Source organism: Neopsephotus bourkii, unplaced genomic scaffold, assembly GCF_033783945.1.
Source record: "Neopsephotus bourkii isolate Nb327-2 ecotype Australia unplaced genomic scaffold, CSIRO-AGI_Nbou_v1 NB_1760, whole genome shotgun sequence".
In the NCBI taxonomy this organism is placed as follows: domain Eukaryota; kingdom Metazoa; phylum Chordata; class Aves; order Psittaciformes; family Psittacidae; genus Neopsephotus; species Neopsephotus bourkii.
In genome coordinates, this window is record NW_026902234.1 from 8,771,854 (window position 1) to 8,797,298 (window position 25,445).

General features: G+C 50.1%; 1 protein-coding gene and 2 long non-coding RNA genes across 3 annotated transcripts in view; 1 reads left to right on the forward strand and 2 right to left on the reverse strand.

Moving 5' to 3' along the window:
* LOC133225420 (uncharacterized) overlaps positions 1–25,445 on the reverse strand; it is a 91,222-nt gene that overhangs the window by 22,210 nt on the left and 43,567 nt on the right. The gene's annotated exons all lie outside the window — the stretch shown is intronic.
* On the reverse strand, positions 4,267–6,694 carry SOX1 (SRY-box transcription factor 1). Its single transcript, XM_061377649.1, has one exon. It carries the CDS (start codon positions 6,182–6,184, stop codon positions 5,051–5,053), a length of 1,134 nt encoding a protein of 377 aa, XP_061233633.1. The 5' UTR covers positions 6,185–6,694; the 3' UTR covers positions 4,267–5,050.
* Positions 15,696–17,186, forward strand: LOC133225469 (uncharacterized). The gene is made up of 2 exons (XR_009729169.1): positions 15,696–15,777; positions 16,695–17,186. It is a non-coding gene; the product is annotated as an uncharacterized LOC133225469 (long non-coding RNA).

Consider the following 25,445-nt stretch of genomic DNA (forward strand, 5'->3'; position numbering starts at 1 on the left):
CGCGGATGGGGCCCGGTTTCGCTGGCTGCCCGGCAGGCCGCTGCCTTGCAGCGGGAGCCGTCGGTGTTCCGCTGCGTGATTGTAAACGGGTTTGACTGGCCGTTGATCCCGGGGTCAGGACTCTCCTCACTAATCCCTCGCTCTCCAAACATCGTCCCCCCTCCTCCTCCCTGCGTTCTCCCTCTCTCTCTCTCTCCTCTTCCCCCCCCCAACCCCCCTGCCCCCTTCCACCCTCATCTTCCTCTTGCATCATTCTTCTGCACACACACACCCCGACGGCGCGGGGGGCACCTCGCAGACACCCACACACAGCCCTCGAAAGACACCCCCCAGACCCACTGCTCCACTAACGGGGGGAGACACACACACGCTTGCTTAGTGAGGAGGGCCCTTCCCGCAAGATCAGCCCCCCCCGAACACTCACACGGACAGACAGACACACGGATACTCTGCCACTGCCCGCCCCCACGAGGCTGCCCCCTCCCGAGCGCCCCACGTGTTGTAGAGGGAAGGGGAGAGCTGGAGCTGCCGGGGGAAGCGGGTAGAAAGTGTGGGGGAGACGGGACAGAACGGGGCCGAGGGGGAGGTCGGTGAGTCACAGGGAAAGGCGGGAGGATAGCGGGGCCCGGGAAAGGGTCGGCGCCCGGCCCAGGAACGTGTCCCTCCAGCTAATGCGTCAAACGCACGGGCACCTGCCAGATCGCGCGTTTTAGCTGCGTTTTGCTCCACAGCAACGCTCAGATTAGCCGTTTGGTTCTCAGCCGTGTGGGGTGATGCTGTGTGGGGGTTTTCTTAGTATTTTTAAAAGATATATTTCCTTTCGTAGCAGTTTCTGCACAAAACAAAATGCTGCACCCGCGTCACGCGTTCCGGTGCCTCAGCCCTGATGCTGCTGCATGTAGTGCAGCTGGCAGGGAGAATCACCCCCCTCCCGCCTTGCCAGAGGCATCTCGGAGGCCTTCTTGACCAGTTATGGCCCGTCCGAACGCTTTGGGGCTGCGCCCTCAGGACCCCCTGAGCAGACTTTTGGACTCCTCTCTTTTTGTTTTCAGGGGCAATTTCACGTGTCCCCTTCCGAATACCATGGGTTCTTTTCAGCCGCCCCGCTGCTCCCAGGGGCCGGGGGCAGTTCCATCGGTGCCCGCCCCCCCGGGCTCACTGCGGTGTGACTCCGGTTGAGGGCGCGTAGGAGTGGAGCTGGAGGGAACGGCTTTTCCCCGGGGCCCAGCGCCACTCCTACGAGCTCAGCGAGTCCCTCAGGGGAAAGAGAAGGGGGGAGGGGGGGGAGGGAGGGAGAGAGAGAGGAAAAAGAAAAAAATAAATAAAAATAGGGAGAATCGTTAGGAAAAGAGCTGTGGAGTTCAGCCAAGTTTGCGCTTTGGCTCCAAGTTTGGAGCGGATCAAACCTGTTATCGCACTATGCCTCCTGTCCTCCTGGCTCCTCTGCCGCAGCCCCCCGCCCGGGGCTGAGGGACCTGTAGGCAGAGCGGTGATCGGGAGTGTTAGGAGGGTGTCGGTGGTCCTGACTCCAAGCCCCCTGTTCCGCAGAGAGGACACCTCTGGCTAGCTCCCTTTCACCTTACTCCCTGGATTTTCCTTCCTTTCACTGAAAACGACATGACTTTCTTTTTGAATAATTCTTCCGCATAGGTGATTTTAATAGCTCTGTCAATCATATTATAGGAGGAATATTTCGTACAGTTTTAGGTATAATGTACTTAAACCATAAATCGCTTAGACCTATTCTTAGTTTTGCATGTTCAATTATTCTTTTATAAATAACCCGCACAGCAAAAAGGCCGAAGACCGAATTCTTTTACTGTACCTAAACCTAACTCGTCTGCCGAGCAAAGTTGCTTTAACTTTGTTTGTATGCCCGAAAGTGAAGTTTAACTCGAATTAACCTAAACAGCCGAATCAGTAAACCACGAATAGCAAACATTTCTACCCTCATGGTGTTGGGGGGTGCGGTGGCTTTTTTCTGGGGGGGGCGGGGGGTGAGGTTGGACAGAGGGGATTTTATTTATTTGAAAGGCAGTCTAAGAATATTCGAATCTTATTTGAATATAGCTGAGATAGGGTCCGTTTAAACCCCTTGCGTTCAAAGTGCAGGTATTCCTATTATTCCAGGCATAACGCTATTGAGGCGCTAAATCGCGAGGCGAAGAGCGAAAACTTGTTAAAAGGAGTTTATTTAGAAAGTCGGAATATTCCTCTCTTCAGCGCTTTCCCCTAGTATTTCTGATGTTTTGGACTCATACAGCTGTTTATTTGCTTTTCTCCCTTGACTACTCCATCCCGCCTGTTCTATCAGTCTTATGCAGCCACACAGGAACTCCTCGCCGGGATTTTTCCCTTCCACATTGTCAGTAAATGTGATTTTCAATAGCTATGACCCTTAAAGAAAAGGCACGTAACGAGGTTGCATCAGATGTATATGCGTCTGCATGTGCACACGTACACACACACTCCGGCCATGATGCTATCTATAGTATATGTAGATATGTGTGAGCACGTACATACACGGCTGATAATGCGTTTCAAGAAACACTTCAACAGGTGCTCAGCTTATCCTGTGTATTTAAAGGCACACCTATTAGTATCTTAAACTACGTGCAGGACTGTGCTTGGCTGGAGGGGACCCACACCACGGAAGGTTCCTCACAGGTTCCTGCTTTCTGTCTGCGCTGTTTGTAAACTGAGGGTTTCCAAAACGAGCCTGGGACTGTCTGAATCCGCACACACCGTGCCTTCACCAAGGCTAAATAGTAAAAAATAAAATAAAATAATAAAAAAAAAGAGGGTGTGTGTGGAACGGTTGAATTTTTGTTTGAAATCAATGCAGTTTCCATGAAAATTTTGCCTTCATTTTAACGAAGTAGAGATTGAAACAAAATTGTCAAAATGACACTGAAGAGTTCTATGCGGCAGTTGACATGCCAGCTTTACAGGTGAAGTGCAATCTCTAACACGGACCTAAATGGCTCTTCATTAACCAAGTAACACTTCCCCCACTCCTGAGTGGACGAAGTACTCTTCGCCAGCGCTAAAGGTGGTTCAAGCTGCCCCACAGCCTGCTACCACCGACAGTACCGCCCTGGACGTGAAAAGTATTTTTTCCGCTATTGTTTAAGCAGTTACGACCGATTAAAAAATTTATTTGTTACAGTACGATATTTAAAAGCGGCGCTCAATGGTGTTCTTACTATCAGCCGAAGTTTACAGCAAACTCTTAATTCCAGCGTATCGAAAGGTACCCATCAACAGCTGGGGGGGGGGGCGCGGGGGAGGGGGGAGGAGGAGAATGATTAAATTAAATTTCAAAGCGTGGATCAGCATTCTGCCATGACCAGACCCGCACCGTTCTGCTCGACGCCACGGCAGCAGCGGCTAAAACCGGCGCTCTGTTCTCCGGGGGCGGGAGCGCTGCCCCGCCGCTCCCTGCGAGCGCCCCTCTCGGGATGCCCGGAAGGAAAGGGGCTGCTTTTCGCGCTTGGGGTTTAGAGGTCGTGCGTTTTTTTTTCGAGACGCTCAAACCGAAGCGCTTTCGCTTTTCATGGCGTTAATTAGAAGGGAAGGGGCGCGTCCGTCGGTACTTTCGCTTCCCCCGGGGCAGTCGGTGCTTCTCGGGCAGGCGTTATCCCGGCCGAGTGGCGGGCTAGGGGCAAGTTATGGCTCCGGGCAAGGTCCGGACGGCCAGCACTGCCCTGAAATCCATACGAAGAAAGTTTACGCCTAGGAAGCGTCATTCAGTAAGTTGCTTTCCCTCGCAGTATGGAACAAGTGTTAAAATAAATCAGTTTTGCTCCCTCCGGAGGGATACGGGTTAGGCAGGAGACATCAGCATTTACTACCGGATTACACGTCTTTCTGCTCGCCTCTCCAGTTAAAAACTTCCTCCCCGTATTCTAGGTTTATCTGCTGCATTTCCAGACATACCACAGCAAATACTAGCTTGTTCTGCGGTCATATAAAATTATATATAATAAAAATATAACAGGTGACTTTTTCCGCTTTGAAATTTATTTAACTCAAAATTGAACGCATCCTTAGGATTTCTGTTTAGCAGAAAGGCTTTTTTAGTAAACTATATACACAATCTGAAATCCCTCGTAACGCCTAAATAAAAATTATTCACAATGTATTTACAAGAAATGATACCAAAAAAAGCCAAACAAAAAAACAAAAACCCAAAACAAAAAACCCAACGCGAAACAAACGAAACCAAAGGGCAAACAGACAAATACAATAAAGTTTTACAAAAAAAAAAAAAAGTTGTATAAATAACGAAATGAATAAAAAAAATAACCCCAGAAAACAAAAACGCTAGAACATCTACAGAAAACTTTTAAGTGTTGTTTTGGGTTCGCCTTAGTACATGAGTAATAAATGAGAACTGTTTCCCCATCAACTTAGAGTTAATTAGGCAATAAAAAGCCCTCGCAAGAAGCGATCCGTGACCGAAATTGTACCGGTTCCGCGCGGTATAAAAGTTGGCATCACCTACAACAACTTTGTGTGGTTATTATAGACAATTTTCGCCTTTTCGCCGTAGTATTTTTTTCCCTTTCCCACTCCTCTTTTGCAAATAAACGCTCTATGTCTCTTGGGTGATGATAAATACTGTACAAAAAGTCTCGATAAAACACAGAAGTTCAGTCTAAAACTGGTTTCATAAACTAGTTCTTCTAAAAAAAAAAAAAAAGGTAAGTAAAGCAACCGTTACCTTTTTCTCTCTCGTTATTATTATTATTATTTATTATTATTATTACAAGAACATCAAAACATTTCTGTACAAAAAAGGAAGGAAGAAAGAAAAAAACCAAAACATAAAAGAAGAGGGGCAGGGGAGGCTGGGAGGGAAGGGAAGCGAGAGGCAAAAATAAGAGGGGGGATCCCGGGAGCGGGGCCTGTAGCGGGGCCGGGGCACGGGCGGGCGGGCGGGACAGGAGCAGGCGGTGGCAGCGGCCGGGGCCGGTGGCCAGGCCGATGCCGGTGCCCGCGCCTTCCTCCGCCACTCCCGGCGCCAGTGCCGGAGGGCGGCAGGGTCTCAGATATGCGTCAAGGGGACGGTGCCGTTCACCCCCGTGCTGGCGCTCTGGTAGTGCTGGGGCAGAGAGTGAAGCCTGCTCTGGGCGGCTGCTGCCGCAGGATCCCCGCCTTCTCCCGCCGGTAAGTACATGCTGATCATCTCCCGCAGGTCCCCGGGGCACGGGGCCCGCGAGTGTGAGGTGACGGGCGGGCTCACGCTGGGCTCCGACTTCACCAGAGAGCCCAGGGCGCCCAGCGCCCCCGAAGAGGCGGCCGCCGCCGCCGCCGCTGCCGCCGCAGCCGCCGCCGAGTTCTGGTGGGGCTGGGAGCCGTAGGGCAGGGCGCCGTAGCCCGAGGGTGAGGCGCTCATGTAGCCCTGAGAGTTGGAGATGGGGCTGTACTGCAGAGTGCCCATGTCGTAGCGGTGCATGGGCTGCGGGTTGTGCGGGTGGTGTGGGTGGTGGGGGTGCGGATGGTGCGGGTGTCCCCCGCTGCCCGGGTGCTGGCCGTAGGCGAGCTGCGCCTCCTGCATCATCGCCGCTGCCGCCGCTGCCGCCGCCACCGAGCCCGGGTAGGCGCCGTTGGCCCAGCCGTTCATGTGAGCGTAGCCGCCGCCGGCCGTGCCGCCGGGACTCTCCAGCCGCTGCCCGACGCCGCCGGGACTGACGCCGACGCCCATGCCCACTCCGACGCCGGCCGGGCCTCCTCCGGCCGAGCCGGCGCTCAGCAGCCCCCCGGCCAGCGAGTACTTGTCCTTCTTGAGCAGGGTCTTGGTCTTCCGCCGGGGCCGGTATTTATAATCCGGGTGCTCCTTCATGTGCAGCGCCCGCAGCCGCTTCGCCTCGTCGATGAAGGGTCTCTTTTCGGCCTCCGACATGACTTTCCACTCGGCCCCCAGGCGCTTGCTTATTTCCGAGTTGTGCATTTTGGGGTTCTCCTGGGCCATCTTTCGTCGCTGGCCCCGCGACCACACCATGAAGGCGTTCATGGGTCTCTTGACCCGGTCCTGGTTCGCTTTGTTCCCCCCTCCGCCGCCGCCGCCGCCACCGCCGCCGCCACCACCTCCTCCCGCTCCGGTCTGCCCCGAGAGGTTCGTGGGGGCCTGGGCTCCGCCGGGGGAGTGCAAGTCCGTCTCCATCATCATGCTGTACATTCAAGTAGCTTTTTTATTTTCCACCGGCGCCAGGAGTGAAAAAGGAATCACATATAGGAGAGGACGAAGCCCGGGAGGACGGGGAGCGGAGCGAGGCGAAGCCCGTTCGTGTCGAGGTAGCGACCGCCGTGCAAAAAATAATTAAAAAAAAAAAAAAAAAAGGAAAGGGATAGAAAAAAAAAAGGAGGAGAGGGAGGAGAGAGAGGAGGAGAAAACCGCGAGGAGAGCGATCGGAAAACTTTCTCCCCGCTGCAGGTTCCCGGCTCGGTGCGGGGGGGTCTGTGGTGGTGGCTGGTGGTGACTGGAGCCCTCCGCGGCGCCGCGCACCCCTCGGCTGGCGCTCTCCTTTGCCCCGCGCGGAGCTGCGGGTGCTGCGGGTGCGGCGGCTTGTTTGTTCTTTGAGAACTTGGAGGGAGAAAGGAGAGAGAGCGAAGGGAGGGAAGGGAGGGAGGGGAGGGAGCGTGTGTGACTTGCATCCGCCGATCGCAGGTGAACGGAGGAGAAGAGAGAGACGGGAGAGCCCACCGCCGCGCGGGAGGGGGCGGAAAAGAGGGGGGGGGGGAGAAAAAAAGGGAAAAAAAGTATTTAAACGTAAATTAAAAAAAAAAAAAAAAAGCGGGAGGAGGATCGGTGGAGGGAGGGAGGGGTGGAGGGAAGAAGGGGGGTGGGGGAAGGAGCCCAACCAAAACACGCGCCGAGCCGACGGCGGTAAGCACACTGTACTTCTCTGGCGGTGGCCGATCTCCCTCCCGCGGCCCGGATGGGACGGGACGGGACGGGGATGGTGATGGAGACGGGGATGGGACGGGACGGGAGAGGAGGAGGAGGAGCCGCCGGGCCCGCGGCGCTGCGGCCATACAACGCGCGCTTGAGCCCGCCTTAAATCGCCTTGGCGGCGGCCAATGGAGGAGCGACGGCGGGCGATGATTTGCATGTGGCGCGCGCTGAGAGGTGACGTCCGGCGGGGCCGCGCCCGGGGCAGGCGGTGAGGTCACGGCGCGCCCCGTCCCGCCCTCCCCACCCCCCCCCCGAAGGCGCCCCCCAGTACACACACACAAACAGGCGGGACACTGGGCACTCCCGCCCGTCCCGCCGGGCATCGCTGGAGGGAGGCCTCGCACCGCGGGCTGCCCCGTCCCACCTGCGTGCCCGGCACTTAGACGGCCGTAGCGAGGAGTTTAGAGCAGTCTGGGGCACCTCGGGCTGCCCGGCCAGGACCCGGCTGCTCTCGTCGCTACCGCACCTGTGCGAGCGGCATCTAAACGTGTCGTTTGCCCGGGATTTGAGCCGCTCCGGTGTTCAGCCGGAGCTCTGCGGGCAGGCGGGGGCAGACGGATGCCTCTCCTCGGTGTTAAAGGTGCTGCCAGGCTGGGCGCAGGCCCTGGAGAGGCTGGTCGCGGTCGTTATGCACTTAGTACTATAGGGGCGTACAAGCATCTGAGACTAATGAAGGTATATGTTGTATTTGTATAAAGTACAGGAGCATGACTTCCCCCACCCCGAAAATATTAAAAAGCTGTCTTTGTGCCCTGGCTGTCCTGTGACGTTGCGGTTATTTCATAGAGAGGACAAAACGTTCATAAATCCTCTCTGTAATCTTTAACCGTAGCAATGGCCGGTCCGTCGCACACAAACCGCCGCCCCCATCGCCTGTGGCCAGGTAGGGGAGGGGTGGCCCGGCATCCCTGCCCTTTCCCCGATCCGCAAGCGTTCATTTTCCCGACCCTAGAGGCCACCTAGATTCCAGAGCCTGGAATCACCCCATCGACTGTCATCACCGGCCAGAAGTTTTTTGCAGGAGGAGCACAAAGCTCCAGCCTCAGGCGCTGGGCTAGCATTAGACTTCTTTTAATTTATTTTTTTTTTTCCCCATTTCCAATGAGTCGTCGTGAAACAGCGATCTCATCATGATAACCCGGGTCTGCTAAGGAGAGGAAAGCACCTCTCCATTCCTGATGGCTGCAGGATGGGCCCGCTTTGGCCCCTTCGGGCTCAAACAGAATGCTGCTGAGAGCTTGGGTGTATATGGGGATGACTTTGGAGGGACCCTTGCCCCCTCCAGCCGGCCCGAAGATCCCAAGCGGTGGGGGAACGCGTTGATATTTCGCTGGGCTGATGAGTTGCCACATCTGCAGGGGCAAAACAAACGAGGCCGATATGATTGCTAAATGATGTATTGAAAATATAATTGGTTGGGAGGGGAGAGAAGGTTGCTGCAGGAAGGCGCCTTTCCACTTGAATGGCCAAAAGAAGTCATTAGGAGTAAAAACCGCTAGATAAATGACAGTGCTCGCAGATCTTCCACATTTCTCCCTGAATTTTCATACGCAGGTACCAGGAGGCCTCCCGGCAAGTAAGTGGGATGAATCGGTGTGGAACAACTTTTCTTGGACGAGTCCCTTGCACCCTGAGAGCCCGTGGGCCCCGCAAAAACCCAGGATCGTCCCTGTGAATGGGGGATACATCCCACTTCTCCCCACAAGGTCGGCCGAATTTGACCCTGCCCTTCCTGTCCTCGCTGCAAGGGGCAACCGCTCATCCACGCCACCCTAACCCATCCTGGGCTTTCTTTGCGGGGCTTCCTGCGCCCCGGGCAAATAAACACCAAGCCACCCTGTCCTAAAAGCAGCCAAACCGCCATGGACTCGGTCCTTTGGGGTGGACAAACGCGGACGAGGAGCGGGAGAGGGAAGGTACTATTGGTGTTACCCTTCTTGCCTCTGCCCCAGGCGCACCCCTCTCCTCGCGACCGGAGGGTGTATATCGACCGGAGAAAGGGATGGGGTAGGTTAAAACCCAGCTCGAGATACAGAGAGGGACTTTTCTCCCGTGGTAAAGGTGGTGCCGATCCCCACTTGCAGGACAGGGGCGAGGTCAAGCACTTTCGTGACTGCCTTTTGGCAGAGGCAACAATCCTGGAGGGGCTGGGGTGGTGCAGGTGGGGGCTGCCCCGGGAGATAAAAGTCCTTAGACTTTTCATAGAGGAAAGTGGAGTTCCGAAGAGCCAGGAGTCGAGTGGTGGCGGGAATAAGTGGGGTCTCACGACACGGGCAGAGGGGCGGGAGCCGTGTGTGCGTGGTAAACGCTGCGGAGAAGCCAAGGGGGGGCGGAGAAGACACCCTGCACTGAAAGACTACCTGAGAGGACTAAAGGTCCGGCAAGAGCCCTCGCCGCTCCCCCCTATCCCTCAGGCCCACTGAGGGGGCAGGTGCCGGCTTGGACAGCTAGGACGCCGGCCGGAGGGGTGACTTCCTGCCCCGGCCACGGCTCCCCGCCCCGGTACAATCTGCAGCGGGAGGTGCCCGAGGTGTCCTCGCCGAGCTCGGCCCCGGGAGGAAGGAGGGAGCGGGGGGGCTAAGGGCCCGAGCCAGGCGGCCCGGAGCAGGCGGCGATCGCCGTCTGCTGGCTGCCACTGCGCCTCCCTCACCCCGGTCTGGGGAGATGCCGTGGGGAGATGCTCGCGGTGGGGCGGAATGCTGGCTGATCCCTCGCCAGCCCCGCCTGGAACGCGGGGCGGCAGAGAGGGGGGTAGGTGACTCTCAGCTTCTCTGGTCAGCGCGAAGTGGAAACCGGTCCCTAGGCGCCGTCACCCGGGCCAAAGCGAGCAACCGGGAGGGAGCAGGGAGGACAGGGAAGGAAGAGAGGGGAAGCCTATTCCTGCCTTCATGATTTGGCGACTCAGGCATCACTTTTTTCAACACACATTGCTACCCAGCCGGGATGGAATGGAGGAAAAAGGGGCAGGAACAAAGTCTCCTGCTTTCTTTTCCAGCACTACCAACTGTTCAGGGAGATCCTACAGCCCCAGTCCCAAATCAGCTACAGGCTCTTCGTGTGTTTTGTTGTCTTTTCCCAGCTTGCTGGGTAAAAGCGTTTGGAGAATCTCTGGAGCTTTCGAGTAGGGGCTCACCCTGTGAACGGTACTCACACATATAATTCAAATTTCACAGCTGACCTGCTCTGAAAACCTCAATCAGCTTCTAATTGAAGGGAAAACAAAATATTGCTTCCCTACAGCAGAGCTAACGATTTAATCATTATATCAGACATTATAGCTTTTAATTAGGCTAATGCTGATACTGTATGGAAAGAGATAATTCAACACAGTTCTTGATGAATTCTGTAATTGGGTTAACGGAGGAGCAGTTGGGGGAAGAGACGTCAATATTCAAGCTGCGTTTATAGCCACCAGGTTTATGAATGAAAGGGAAGGGGGGTAAAAGGAAAGAGGGGGAAAGAAAAGGGCTAAAATCCCCTGACGAGAAATGTCTCCCCCCTTCGCCCAGGAGAGCCGTGCCAACCAACGGGAAGCCTGAGGAGGAGAAAGGCTGTCCTGCCGCCGCGCCCGGCCAGCCCGGGCTGCAGCAACACCAGAGGGACCTGAGCTGCAGCCCCGCTGCGGGATCTCGCTGCGGCTCTCCGGAGCAGCTCGGGGCGGGCATGGGGGTCTCGGATCCCAGGATGTTTTCCGTGTATCTCCCCCCTCCCCGGGGCGGGCATGGGGGTCTCGGATCCCAGGATGTTTTCCGTGTATCTCCCCCCTCCCCACAACTGACGGGGGTCTCCCACCGTCGCGCTGTGTACAGGCAGGGAACATTCTGTGGTGGTGCCTGAGGGTAAAGGCGGGGGGCACGGAGGGAACTGAGGGGGGGTGCGAGACGGAGCCAGAAGGCTTCTGAAGTCCTAAGGGGAGCAGGCAGGTGCCTTCCTCTCCTGGGGCCGGCCAGGGCTCTGCGGTCAGGAGCCGCTCGCCTCACGGGCAGCGGAAGCGACACGGAGCCCAGGTGTGTGCTCAGAACACTTCCATTTATTTATTTATTGTGCCAGATAAAAGGACTGCTGGAACCATTTTTTTCTGAGGGAATTCTGCATCACCATCCCCCCTCCCCAGTATCGACATATCTTCCCTTTCCGAAGAGTTTGTCTATCCCAGCCCTTTTTGGTTTTGTTCCTTCCTTTCTAGTTTTTACCAGCTTGGAAAATGAGCTTCATATTTTCGTTGTGCCTAAAAGAAGTAGTATCGGTCTCTCGCACGTTTGATTTCTGCGGCAGTCGGAGGCTGCCCCGACGCGGCAAGGGGTCCCTTCCTTTCCCCATCCTCATCCTTGCAGGATGCACCGAGTGCCCCCTCACCTTGGAAGGGGCCCGATTCGTCTCCGGGTGGGAGTTAGGAGTCGGTAGAGAAAGCAGAATCGGGTCTTAACGAACTTTTGCCATCAGGAGCATCTTCTAAAGTGTTTGTTTGTGTTACGCAGTAGCTCAACTCTCCGCACAATATCATTCGGAAAGAGGAATATCCTGTATTGTGATCTGTCCTTGTCTTATTTTGTCAGTAATTACAGTAAAATTAAACGGGTCATTGATAACATTCCAATGACACAATCCCCTGTAATTAACAGGCTAAATACACCTTTTAACATTACAGGAAAGTTGTAATTTTCGAGTCTTTTCACATTTTTTATTTATTATTATTATTATTATTATCACTAAGGCACACGCCGGGAATACGTGCTAATCAGATGGCAAAATATCTCGCGGGAGATGAGGGCTTGCACTATCTTGTTTTCTAGGGTTTAGGGTATTCCATTTAAAGGAATGATCGAGAGCGCCTGTAGACAAAAAAACGTCTACCCAGCAATTTACTTTCTACCATAAGGGAAATATTTTGAAAGTATAGTTTTGTAAGGCTAAACTTCTAAAGGAAAAAAGAAAAACAAGAGCTGCGGGGACGGACAGCTCGTCGAAGAGGTAGGACATGAGAGTTATTATGAAGTTAATCTTTAAAATTGCGCTGTCGAAATGTCAGTCACGAAAAAAGAGCTTCGCCAAGCCCAAGTGCGGCATTCCATTTACAGGAGGGCGACCTGGCTCTTGATGGCTGTGCCGCATCGTTTGGAGGAGAGCGGTCTAGGAAATAAGGGGATCTTTCTGGTTTGCATCCCCGTCAGTTATCCCCAAATTGCAAAAGCATCATTGAGGGCAAGTCAGAATGAATTTGTGTAAAAAATAAAGGAGGAAAGAAAGAAATTAAATCATATAGGAGCTTCTGTCTTGCAGGCCATCCTGTTATTGCAAATTAGATTAGCTACACAGGCTTCAATATAAACATGACATGGGGTTCACAGGAGACTGAAAGTATCATCCACTCCAATCTCTCCTTTCATTGAAACATTCCCACAAATTACATCTTCTCCTTTAATACACTTTTCAATGAGATTAAAACATCACTTTGACACGATTTCAAACCTTTTCAGTCACATCCAGCGCTTACTTCAGCAAACAGCAAACAAGGGTAAAACTGGAAACATCTGAATAACCTCAGACCACCAGTCTGGAAATTAAAGGTATCCAGAGGAAATACATGATCCTCTTGCTCCATTCAGTGCAGCTTTCTGGCCATGGGAAGGGCGATAACGACCCCAGGCAAGGGAGGAGGAAAACACGGGTTCCTTCCCACCAACTGGCGATACCGGAGCCGGGATCCAGTGGTTGTTTGCCTTCTGGAAAATGAGTGATTTTCACAGATATGTTTGGGCTTTTATTCCACCAGATCACTGACAGATCCTTCACATTCCCTGTACACAGATTCCCTGGCACTCACCAGGATAACAATCTGGCTACTGGCGCCTGTAGCAAATAGATCTTTCATAGCGCTATCGCTGGCAAACCTGAAAAAGGTGCTAGAGAGTTTGGGGGGGGGCCCCCCCCCCGGCAGGCTATTCACAGACTGTCCTATTTAAGGAGCAACAGCGCTCGCAACTTTATAGGGGTAATGTCAGCTGCACCCCCTGGCCCACAGCCGGTGCGGGCTGTAGTGTGCCCCTCGGCCCGACGCGACCTCTCTTCCCCGTCCGGGGCGTCTTCCTGCCCCCCCTGCCACCGGGTCCCACTTGCCCGAGGGGGACGGATCAGCTTTAGCCGCAGGGGCTGGGCAGGCGGGTGGTCGGGGAGGGGGGAGGGGCGCAGCTTCTCGGGCCCCCAGCGGCTGCTCTGCCCCTCCGCGGGGCCGAGCCCGGGCAACCGGGGCTCTACCATACGGTAGGTTGCCATCTTACTGCCAGCTTAATACTGTGCATTTGGAGACAATTTGCACCCCTACTCCCCTTATTCATTCCTTCCTTCCTTCCTTCCATCCATCCATCCATCCATCCATCCATCCATCCATCCATCCACACCCCTACTCAACAAAGAGCTTTTCGAATAACAACCTTTTATGGCAGCCTGCGGGAATCAATGCGATAAAACGGGGTTTTAATGGGTTAATTGACTGGAGACGCTATCATGTTTAAACACCTGTTTCTGAAAACAGATTCAGCCAAAACCCGTCCCCTCCCTGATCGATAGATGCGCAGCCTTGCTCCATTGCCTGTTGATCGACCCCAAACACCACCGGCAAATAAGAGAGGGAAAAATCCATTTCACTTTTTAAGCATCCCGATACTTTATGGCAATAGCCAGAATCTGCACCTTGGAGCTGGGGAGGGAGAGTAAGACCCCGGGTTGGACCGGCCCCGTGAGTTTCTTTCTGTCTGGACTTTATTAGGCGAGGCTGGGCAGAGCCTCCGTACCGAAGGGTTCCGGCAGCTGTCACTTTCACAGGGGACCAACTCCGGGGATCCCTCATTCCCAGGGAAGATGGAGCCGGGCTCAGACCGGCCGCGATACCAATGCTAAGAGCCCGTTTGAATGCTCCCTCCGAGGGGCAGAGATTAAGCAGGCATTAGTTGTAATAGCTGAGGGCTGCTCTGCCTATTGATTTTCCCCCCTTTTTGGCAGTATTGACACAGCCAAGCCCGCCGGTCAGTCACACCGAAACTGATTCTTTGATCAAGACACCTTTCACTAAATGGCACCCGCGCACCGACATGTTAATTCCTGACCGTAGAACTGGAGCGAGCGCTGAGAGCTCGGGAGGCAGCACCGGGGGCCGGGGTGTCCCCCGCCGCCCTCCCACCCCGGCTCCGGCCTCAGGTCCCGGCCCAGCCGCCGCTCCGCAGCCTCCGGCCCCCGCTTCAAAACCCAGTGAGGCGTCTTTCCCGGGAAGGCGGAGGAGGGCAGTCCAAAACACTGTCACCCTCTGAATTCACCCCCCCCCTCCCACCCCCCAGTCCGTGTCACAGCCGATAACCTAGTGATTGCAAACGGCTCTTCCCTCGCAGCAGAAGTAACTCGGAAGCCCTCCCCTCGCCGGCTTCCCCTCCTCCCTTCCCAAGACAGGGCGAAGACCCCCTCAAAAGTTAGAGGCACACTTACAGTTGCTCTTCCAGCTCCAGCCTCCTCCCAACATCTCAGCTCAAGGGGCAGCCTTATTATTAATATATTTTTGTTTTGGGTTTGGGTTTGGGTTTTTTCTCCCTCAGCTCTAGCCTAGCTCACACCTTCCTCCGACCGAGCCCGGCCTCTCCTGCTCGCCCCTCGTCCAGCCGCAGCTTCCAGGCGGCTGTGCCCAAGCCACGAGTGCCCGGCGACACACGCACACTCACCAGCCGCGCTCTCTCGCTCACTCACTCCCTCTCTCTCCCCCTCTCACACACATACACACATACACGCACACATCCTGCACGAGAGAGGGGGAGAGAGGGAGAGCGGGAGAGCGAGAAGAAAATGAAATTTATTATTGATAAGAAAAGACTTTAAAGACAATTTCAAGTTATTGTTTCGGTCTGGAGAGAAAAGGAAAAGAAAAAGGGGAAAAAAAAAGAAAAGAAAAAAAAAAGAGAGAGGCTTTTTCTCCCCACCCCAACATAATGAAACGCCTTTTGTGTGGCACCGAACAATACCAAACAAGTATTCAAATAAATAGCCACTTTTTTGTTCCGTTGCGGCAGTGAATAGAATTGAGCAGTTGGTTTGAGAGCAGCTGGAGCGCCGAGCGGGGAGGTGGAGCCGGCGCCTTCCTCCTCTGTCTCTTCCCCTTTCCCTCTCTCACACGCACTTTCTCCTCTAACCTTGCCTTTCTCCCTCCCCGCTCCTGCTGGGCCACTCTCCCCTGTCCCTTTTCCCGGGAGACATGCCACCGGGAAAGAAGAGTCCTCCCAGGTGCTGCTCCCCGCACCTGGGCTCCCCCCGCCTCCTACCGCCCATCACCGTGGCCTCCTCTGCCGCTCCAGGACCCCTATCCTGGCCCCACTTCACCCCCCCCCTCCGCCCCGTGCCCTTCCGGTTCCCGGCAGCTATGGACAGCGAAGCCTCCGAGCCCTGCCAGACCCTCCTTTGTTGACAATAAACTTGGATTTCCCGGGGATGCTCAAACAACCCTCTCCGCCCTCTCGCCCACCCCCCCCTTTCATTCCTGCTTCCCCCCGCTTTTCCCGGGATGGATGTTAGCCCCTTTCTAGTCCGCCTCCTCCCAGGATCGCTGCGGAGGGTCCGCACCTTCTCCTCCCCGTATCACTAACCGCGATGACCTCCTCTTTCCTAGACAGCGCCTTTAGTTTTCCTCCCGCATCCTCCCTCCGCTCCCCCCCCCCCCCCCCCCCCCCCGCCTTTAATACTCTTTTCCAGTTCCTTTCTATCAACATGACAACCGCTCTAGGAAAAAGACAGTCGATAGAGGTTGTTAAAACGGACACAAATCAGCTAAAGATGCCCAGGTAAAGCTGAGAACAACCTGCTTTCTGCTCCGCTCCGGCTGTGGGAGGGTGCGTGTGCCCGTGTGTGTGGGAGGAGGGAGGTGTGAGGCAGAGGGGGAAGGATGAGGAAAAGATCGGGGGGGGGGGGCAGAAGGGGGTAAAGGTGGGGGAGTTGCCCGCTGCTGGATCCAGCGGTACCGGCCCGGTGACTGCCCTCGCCCTGCGCAGGGACCGGCCGCAGTAGCCTTCCCATCGCCGGAGTGTGTTCTGTTATTGGAGGGTGGATCTAGTCTTCATTCCAGGTATAAATTAATAACACTCCCCAACATTAACCTCCGATTCGTTTGACAGCTAAAGCCCTGCTTGCCTGGCAGGGGCTGCGGAAAGCTCCCGAGGTTCCAACAGACCCCGGCAATCGCTGCAAAGACTTCTTCAGCATGGAGGGGTTACCTCGCCAGCTATTTCGCGCTGCTTAGTCGCATACAATCATTAGAGACGTCAGAATAAAAAACCAGTTAGCTTTTAAGTTTAAACCACTGTTGCCGTTCACAGACTCGTATTTCTCCGTGAGGGGAAACGGGGGAACTGACGGGAGCGTAGTAACCACCTGAATTAAATGTCACATCCTCATTAGCGGGGCTAGAAGCGCGATTAACCTCAACTAAGTCATAGGGCTCCCCCCTCCACCGGTCCCTTGCACCCCTTTCCAGAGCTGCCCTGAGCTGACGTCTATCGGCAGGACTCGGAGGTGGGGGCAGGACGGGGAACGGCCGCAGGGTGCCTTTGGTGTCCCCCCCCCCAACGCTTTCCCCAGGATCTGGCGCGCTCCTCCGCCTGCCCCGGAACATTTTACAACCCCCACCCGCTCCTTCTTTTTCTCCCGTTCCTTTCTAAGTGGATTTTTGTTCTCACTTCAATAACACGCAGTCTTTAATTAGCTGCAATATTAAGAAGCGCTGCTAACCGCCAGTGTTATCTGGGGTGTGCAGAGAGGAGGAACGCGGGGACCCAGGGCGATGCCCACCCGATGCGATCGGCGCTGACTCCCCGCCAGCAGCCGCAGCTCGCTCTTTTTATATGGAAAACCGGCAACATTTCGGAAAGCAGCTTTAAAACTTTGACTTATATTTTACATGCTAAATAACGGGGAGAATGGCTGCAGCGTTACAGAAAGCTTCAACCCTGCAAATATTTGAATGGGGCTTTTTTGTAAAGTAGAGCAGCTGTCAGTCAGCTGGCTTTGACAGCCTGCCACAATTTTGTCATTTAATAGTGGGTGTTAGGCTAAGTGCAAAACACTCTGGCAAACAGATGTCAAACCTACATCTCATATAAATGGGGGTTGTAAAATTGAGTTTTAACCCACATATAGGGTTTTTAAAAGCGGTGCCAGTGTGTAAACTGTATACAAAATAGAGATACTGACAATCTCCCGTGTGGGCTTGTTATTTAAAGCAGGCTTATTTAGAGTTCTGACCTCCAAATTATGCTAGACCTTCCTACATTTCAACCAGAGGAATATGAGAATAGTGCTTGGGAAAGTCGGTATTAAGGACAAATATGATGGCTCATTCAAAGGGGCTGATTGTTGTATATACTGGAAAACCCAGGACTCTTCATACCTCAACTTGCAGCGGCTCTTCTGAACCTGAAGTGCAGGAAGGAAGGAAAGAGAAGGAGAGGAGAGGAGAGAGGAAGAGAGGGAGGGAAGGAGGGAGGAAGAGGGAAGGAAAGAAAGAAGGAAGGAAGGGAGGAAGGGAGGGAGGGAGGGAGGGAGGGAGGAAGGAAGGAAGAAAAGGAAGGAAGGAAGGAAGGAAGGAAGGTAGGAAGGAAGGAAGGAAGGAAGGGGCAAGCAAGTGAAAAGGGAAAAGGGAATGGAAGGTAAGGGAAAAGGGAAAAGGGAATGGAATGGAAGGAAAAATGGAAAAGGGAATGGAAGGGAAATGGGAATGGAAGGGAAGGGAAAAGGGAACGGAAGGGAAATGGGAATGGAAGGGAAGGGAAATGGGAATGGAATGGAAGGGAAAAGGGAAATGGGAATGGAAGGGAAGGGAAAAGGGAAAAGGGAAGGGAAGGGAAGGGAAAGGAAGGGAAGGGGAGGGGAAGGGAGGGGAAGAGAAGAGGAGGGAAGAAGAGAAGAGAAAGAGAAAGAGAAAAGGGAAGGGAAGAGGGAAGGAAAGGGAAGAGAGAAGGAAAGGGAAGAGTCCGAGGTTTCAGGGACTGTTTTCTACAGTGGGACCTGAGGGGTTTGCTGGAGGAGAAGGCAGCAGGGAAAGGAAAGACCATAAGTGCAGGAATCAGGCAGAGGCACAAACACAGCCTCTGTAGGGTGAGTGAAGGATCGCGTTCAGACCTGCTGTGAAGAGTGGCAGAGACCGCCTAGGACATGGCAAGACCGAGATTAGGAGCAGCAGAAAGAAAAATATATTAGTCACGGTTAATTTCTTCCCAAGTTACTATTCAGAATACAAGCTGCTTTTCTTTCTGAACTTGCATTTCCAAGACCCACATCATCACCGAGATGTGATTTCCCTCTGTGCTTTGAGGGACCCCCCTGACAAATTTCCTTCAAACACTTAAAAAAATGTCATAAATATTTATACCAAAAATTGTTCATTGGCTCAGCTGGCTAGAACGAAGCAAGAACAGAAAAGATGATAATTCACTGTATGAATGATATTATATGGATGATAACAATTTCCCTAGAATAAGTCTGCACCCACATTATTGTTTTGGAAGCTTCCAAAACAAGTCGACATGAGGGGATTAAATGAAACATTTAATTTACAAGAATTGTTCATATTAATAATTAACCACGGTTTAGCCACACACCCAGCTGATTTCCTCGTCAAGGACTCAGTTGCAGTGTTTCCACTGTCCTAGCTGATGTTAAATGAGTAGAGGAATACACACGGGAGGATTATTGATCCTATGCAGCCACTGCTGTCTGCTGTCTTGGAGTCCCATTTAACCCGAACTCGCCCCTCGCTCCCCTCCCAGGCCCCCAAAGCTCTGCTGCGTGATTACAGCCTTTTCCTCTTTGCGGATTTTTGTTCGATTGCTGCTTTGAGGGGGCTTTCAACTCTTAATTTCACAGAATGAAGATGAATGCTCCCTAACCCCGCCTCAGGTGTTCAGAAAAGAGGGGGAGAAAGGACTGCCCGCATTCCCTTGCCCGAAGCAATGGGGAGGTCCCCCCCTCCCCGGGGGATTAGAGGGCAGGGGAAGTGGATTTAGAACGCGGCTTCGGAGCCGCCCCCAGCCCTTTCCAGGGTTCTTGAGACAGCACAGGACACACACTGCTTCTGGGACTGACCTGAAAGTTGCTGCCTCAGAAATCCCAGAATAAAAACAATATTAATAAAGTATATCTATCTCTATCTATACAGACTATATATATAGCTATATAATCTATATCTACAACTGTATGCATATCTCTCTATATATCTGTGTCTATATCTAATCTATATAGCTATATCATCTCTTTCTATCTTTATCTAATCTATCTCTAGACATACAGACATATATACATATACACACTTATATAGGCATAGATATATAGACATATACCTCTTCCAGTGGTGCCTAGAGCACTCCAGGCTGAGGGGACGGAAAACTTCTCAGGTCACCAAATCTCAGTCCTGAGGTAAGCTTTCTTCCACACCCTTATAACACCAACTACAGCCTGGCATTGGGTCAAATGAAGAAATGAGGTTTTATTCTGGAACAATTGCCTCTGAGTTTTTCAAAGTCAGTAAATTTTAGCTGCAACTTTTGGTGTGCAGCAGTTTGTGAAAATACTCAGGGCTGGCTTTGAGGCTGGTCCCTGGCTCTGGAGTGGAGCTGTGAACAGTCTTTTTTCAATTCTCTCATGCAGAAAAATGCCTGTAGCTGTTATATAGCCTATCTGCCTGCAAAGAAATGCTATGGTAAAACCATGACCCTTGGTTGCAAACAAGAAACCAAACAAGAAATCTGGAAAAAGTATTTATTGATATTCTTGACAGATACTAAAAACTCCTCTTGCCACCTAAAACTGGATGTTCTGTTATCTCTAATGTATTGCTTTTTTACCAGTATACTTGTATGTGTATTTTATTACATTCCAACATATACAAGGCTGCCCGCTTTTCAGCATTCTGCCATGAAAGGGTTCCAAACCTCAGAAGTCAAAACCTAATTGACATAGATGAATACATTTTTTCTCAAATGCAGCAGTTTTATCAAATCTTGAAATTAAGACCAATGACAACCTGACTGCCCTAAAATTGTTCTGAAATACAGATCAGCACTCTCTCCAATTGCAGTATCATCAGAAATCCAGGCTCTCAACTTGTATTTATTTCCATATTTCAATCATTAATATTAGTATATTTTTAGGGTGCATATATTACAGCAAGTTCAAATGACAGAGCTGGAAAATTACTAAAATAACATGGGAAATAGAAATAAAGATGACTATGATTTTACTATTTGAGGATTAAATAGGGTTTCTGCTGTAGATAGGAAACACAAAGATTTATAAAATCGTGTCTTCCATGGGCTTGATTCCCCTGACTATGATGGAATTACACCTGATCTACACTGGAGTGAAATCAGAGGGAAGCTACAAGACCTGTATATAAGCTATAAAGCAATAAAAATCAACAGGTGGAACCTAATTGCATTGCTGCACAAAACTCAGTATTTACATTATTTGTGTTAATTCTCTCTTTCCATTTAGAGCAGCAGATAGTAATCAGATTGTTTTCTTAGTGGTTTTTTTTTTTTTTTTAGGTCTTAAATTTGTCTCCTCTTTCAATAGGGACTGAAGTCTGAACCACACTGCTCAAATGAAGAATTTATATGATATGATATGCATATCAGTTTTTCAAGTGTCTTGTGAGTAGGGATCAGGTCATCCCTCTGCAATGTGATCCAGTCATTTGAAGAAATCATGAAAGTTGAAGATAGTGCTGTAAAATCGAGCGTGGCTTATCATCAGGTCTTGTGGCTCCTCAAAGCCATATTGATAAATGAAACTTTTAGATTAGTTTTAGATACTCTGTCGTCACTGCCATGAGCCCACCAGAACATATTACGGCTTTAAGAAGTCAGTTTCCTTCTGAGCATCCAAGCCCATGTACCAGAAGGTCTAACTTTTACTGTGATGGCAAAATTGTTTGCACATATTTCGTATATATTTAACATTACATATTTGTATTTCCTGAGGGAGGTGATAGCACATTGTCCATTTGAGGTCCTAGCTGTATATGCAAATAGAAGGTGTATATTTAGTTGTATTTAATGAGATGTTCCAGTGCTAGAGAAGTGCCTTCTAAGGTCACTGGGAGGAGAAGACCATAATGAGCCATGGCTTGCTGAGACAGTGACTGCTGTGAAGCTACCCAAACCTTTCAGTTCCTCTTCTAGTGAAGACGATTCACTTTTGCTGGGCTCCTCAGTTACACTGCCAGGACTGCCACTGGTTCAAATCCCTTTTCTGTTACATTAGATCCATCTATGCTCTCCAATTGTTGCCTCAAGCTTCAACCAATCATCCTGACACCCTTGATTGTCCCCACTCCAGTAATCCTTGGCTTTTGCCTGGGATGGACATTTCCTATCCTTTGTGAGCCTTCTGCTCGCAGGCAATATGGTCATGAGCCAATCTGAACTGAGAGCAATGGACTTACTCTCTGCTGCAGACCACAAAAGCAGTTCACACTCACTGAAACAGTGCCATCAACTGAATGGTGACAACGATTAAGAAACAGCTTGAGGTCCTCGGGTAAGTCCTTTATGCTTCAACATTCGTAGGGATCCAGGGTATTAAGACACAAGATTCCCACTGCAATGAACAGAAGCTCTCCATTTGAATTCCTGGATTTAAATCTCCCTGAGATGAAGTTATGAGGTAACTGGTTTAATCTCCTGAGCCTCCACTGAACCATAGATACACTGGCTACCATAACACATAGAAACTTCACAGAGGAATTACGAGTATATATTTGCTAATACTTTTAAGGACAGATAAAATGGCAACAAACGTGTTAAGGGTTGTTATTAATATCTGACACCATGACACTCCCTGGGATGGGGAAGCAGGAATTAATGTTCAGAGTGTCTGAGGAATGCTGCCTTGTGTGAAAATATCTCTGCTACTAATGTGATGACTGTCTAGTGGAGTTGTGGTTGCTGGGAATTCACACACTGATTTTATGGAGAGATAAAAGAGTGGAGTTTATATGGAATATAAACCCTTTTGAATAAAACAATCTGCATAAATGCTTTAAGAAAGCCTATAATTATGATAAAAATGTTGCTCAGAGTTAAAATTATGAAGCAATCAAAATTTATAAACAGTCTCTCATCGACTTTTAATCATACTTTCTCATATACAAACTGTAGAAACATATAGTAGCAATATATAACAATACGCATTTTATTTTCAGTAATTTAGGATCCACATGCTCTTTAACCAGACAAAGCTCAGCTTGTGAAGCTCTGCAGGACTACCCTTTAATGTCAAAAAAAGCATAAAGGCTGCTAGTTTTATATATACTTAGCTGAGGATTTATCCTGCTAGCAACTGAACACCCCTGGAGAGGTGCTGTGCACTCTCTGCTGTAGATCCAAAGCCTTTGGGTGTCATATTCCTACCAAGAACCTCTGGATCAGGACCTCTACTACCACTGCCTCCTCTGGAGATGCTTGCTCCATGTAATACAGGATCCGACCCACACCTCCCCTGAAATTCTCTTGTAGACACTGCTCTTCATTTGTGATTCATAAGGGGAATGCTTAAATTATATGCATCATGTAGGACTTGGATGGCAAGAGATATTCAAAGGAAGGAATATTTGTAACGGGAATGTTGCCAATTTGAATGGTAGCCTACCATGTCTATAAGCTCCATTGTTTCCTTTGAGCTGAACTAGCTGAACACATTCAGGATGCATTCTGATAGCAACATGCCTCCCTCGGCAAGTAGTAAAATTCACTGGTGTCATTGTGTCATGAAAAACATTATCACAGACAGGTCAAATTAATGAAATATTTATTTTAAACAGTACTGTGGGTGTGTTTTGGTTTTGTTTCTGGTTTTGTTTCTTTTTTTTTTTTTTTAATGCAGTATTACTAGATTGTCTTCTGAAACAGAAAATCATGCAGAATCTTCCAGCTGAATTCCTTATGAAAATGAGATCTACTGAATTGACTGACACAGGTTTTATCGATAGGCTAACTGTTCAACTCTCCCTCATTATCAAAGTAAACAGCCTTTTCTGCTAAAACATTGATTCAACTGCTGCTTTCAGCTAGACATATTAATAAGGAATAACTGCAGAGTTTCACAAGGCTTACACCTTTCTAATGGAGTGTGAAATAATGACCATAAATACACCCTTTCAGTGCTCTCAAGGGGACAGACCCTTGCATGACTTCCTATTGACTCTAGCTCTTTTCAGGTCCTCAGGAGCACACTCACCTTTCCCTGACCAAAAGCCTGAAACAAAAATTGGCCAGAGGGTAGGTGGCAAGGAGGACTGGAGAAGTCTCCTGCAGTCTGTGAAGTGGGCTTTAGGAGATGCTCATTCTGTTAGTTTGTGGAGTGATGTGAGTATTCTGTGATTCTCTCAAAGAAATAGTGATATATGAATTCTGCATGCTTGAAGGGGAAACACATTTTGGGCTTAAGAAAGTGAAACTTCAGCCTGATCCACTGCTAGATGATTTAGACAACAGTTTTTTAAAGCACAGAGAAGCACCAGTCTGATGTGCATTCTCTGATAGCACTGGACTATCAAGTAATGGCATTCCTGGATGGACTTGTCACGATCCTACCTAAGCACAGTGGGACTTCCCTTCCCAGCCAAAAAAAACCCCTCACTGTGATTCTGGGACTTCGTGATTTTGTGAGAGAAAGGCAGATTTTTTTTTCCTCCTTTTTACAGCCCAATTTTCACACTATTGGCGCTGTTGGGGGTTTGCCCTTAGAGGGATGGGTAGAAGTTATTTTCTGTGATCAATAAGATGCTCTATTTAAAGAATTTTGCTATGAATTCACTGCATTTAACAGTCTATAATCACTGAATGTAAACATAAAGCCTCACTATATGAAGGCCTAAAAATGTGGTTCTATTTCCCACAACAGCTGAGATGGATGAATGTCATGAGTGCTCTGCATAGGACAGAGGGCAAAAACACTACAACAAACCCAAAACAAACCTAAAGCATGAAACTCAGCAGTCTGTATACCTACATTGGAATTATATTGAAAATTGGGAGCACAAACTACAACCTAGACTTCTTTTCATTTTACAAACTGCAACATTTGTTTGAAAAGATCTAAAGCATAATTGCAAATTCAAATTTCCTCCCCATTCTTACATCGACATTTGTATTTTTCTCTTAACATCTCCCACATGTTAATGCAGCAGCTTCCTAGCCCTCTTGTTATACATCCCATTCAATGTAACAGTTTAGTAAATTCTCCAATTGTGTCGGTGTTCGCTTTCACAGACATGGAGAGCAATTTGATGTGTCCTTTTAATGAGTCATTTTCATGCAAGGAGGAAAACAGTGGTTGGGGAAGTTATTAAAGCTTTATGCTCATTGATTTTAAGACTCTCTACTGAATCTATGTTGCTTAAAACCCAGCTTGTTTTGTTAGAAGCGTTATTCAAACCATCTTTTCTTCTAAGTTTAAAGAACTCCAGCTTCCTTTTAGTCCTTTGTAGGGGCTGCAGATTTGTCACTGAATTGACTCTGTCACAGAACTGTGCAGTGACATCCACAATTTCATTTAAAAAGTATTTAGTTCTTGGGTTGCTAATGTTAACTGTCCACATGTGCGGAGGATGCAAAAGCATCTATGGATGGTAGGGCAGACAAAGTCTACAAGGGGCAGGAGTTGTCTTAATCTGTAGCAGGCATTGATTCTAAAGCATAACAGTGACAATATAAATGTAATTTTTTTAAAGTTGTGCTCCTGATGATTTTTTCAGTGACCCATCTAATAAATACACAAACCTACTTATCTTAGTTGAATGCTGAGGTGGACAAAAGGGTGGTAGGCTTGAGAGAAAACTAATTCCACTGGATGGTTTCTTCAGAGAAACAAGGAATTTGGGGCCCAACAAAATGTCCGTGAGAAGAACAGATCTGTAAGGTCTCCTACACTGGCCACTGAAGTCACTACACTAGTCATCATAACCATACCTATGGTCACGTGTGTTTTTTACACCAGGGTTCTTTTGGGATTTCACTTATCTGACAAGTCTCTGAGAGATGGCACATACTGAGCTTTCAGGCAAGTGATAAGGTGGTGCCCAACCTTTGGCTAGCGTGGGCCACACAAGCAGGATCACACAAGCAGGATCACACAAGCTTTGGCAAGCTGGTGGGTCACAGGAAAGAGGCTACAGGTTTGGATGAATGTTTTTTTTTGCCCTCTGGACACAAACAAAGCACATTGGTACAGCTCATTACCACAACTCAGTCTTGCAGAAGCATATTTTATTGGAAGAAGGGACTGTTAGAAAGCAAAACCTATAGGACTCATGCAAGTACATCTAAAAGCAAAACATAGCTCAAATACATCTTTTTTTAACTAAACAAGAATCTTCTAAAAGCACAGATTACCCATAATTTAGTTGAAATATAGGAGAAATTGGTAGCTGAAGCTGCTGGTGAACATCATTTATAGA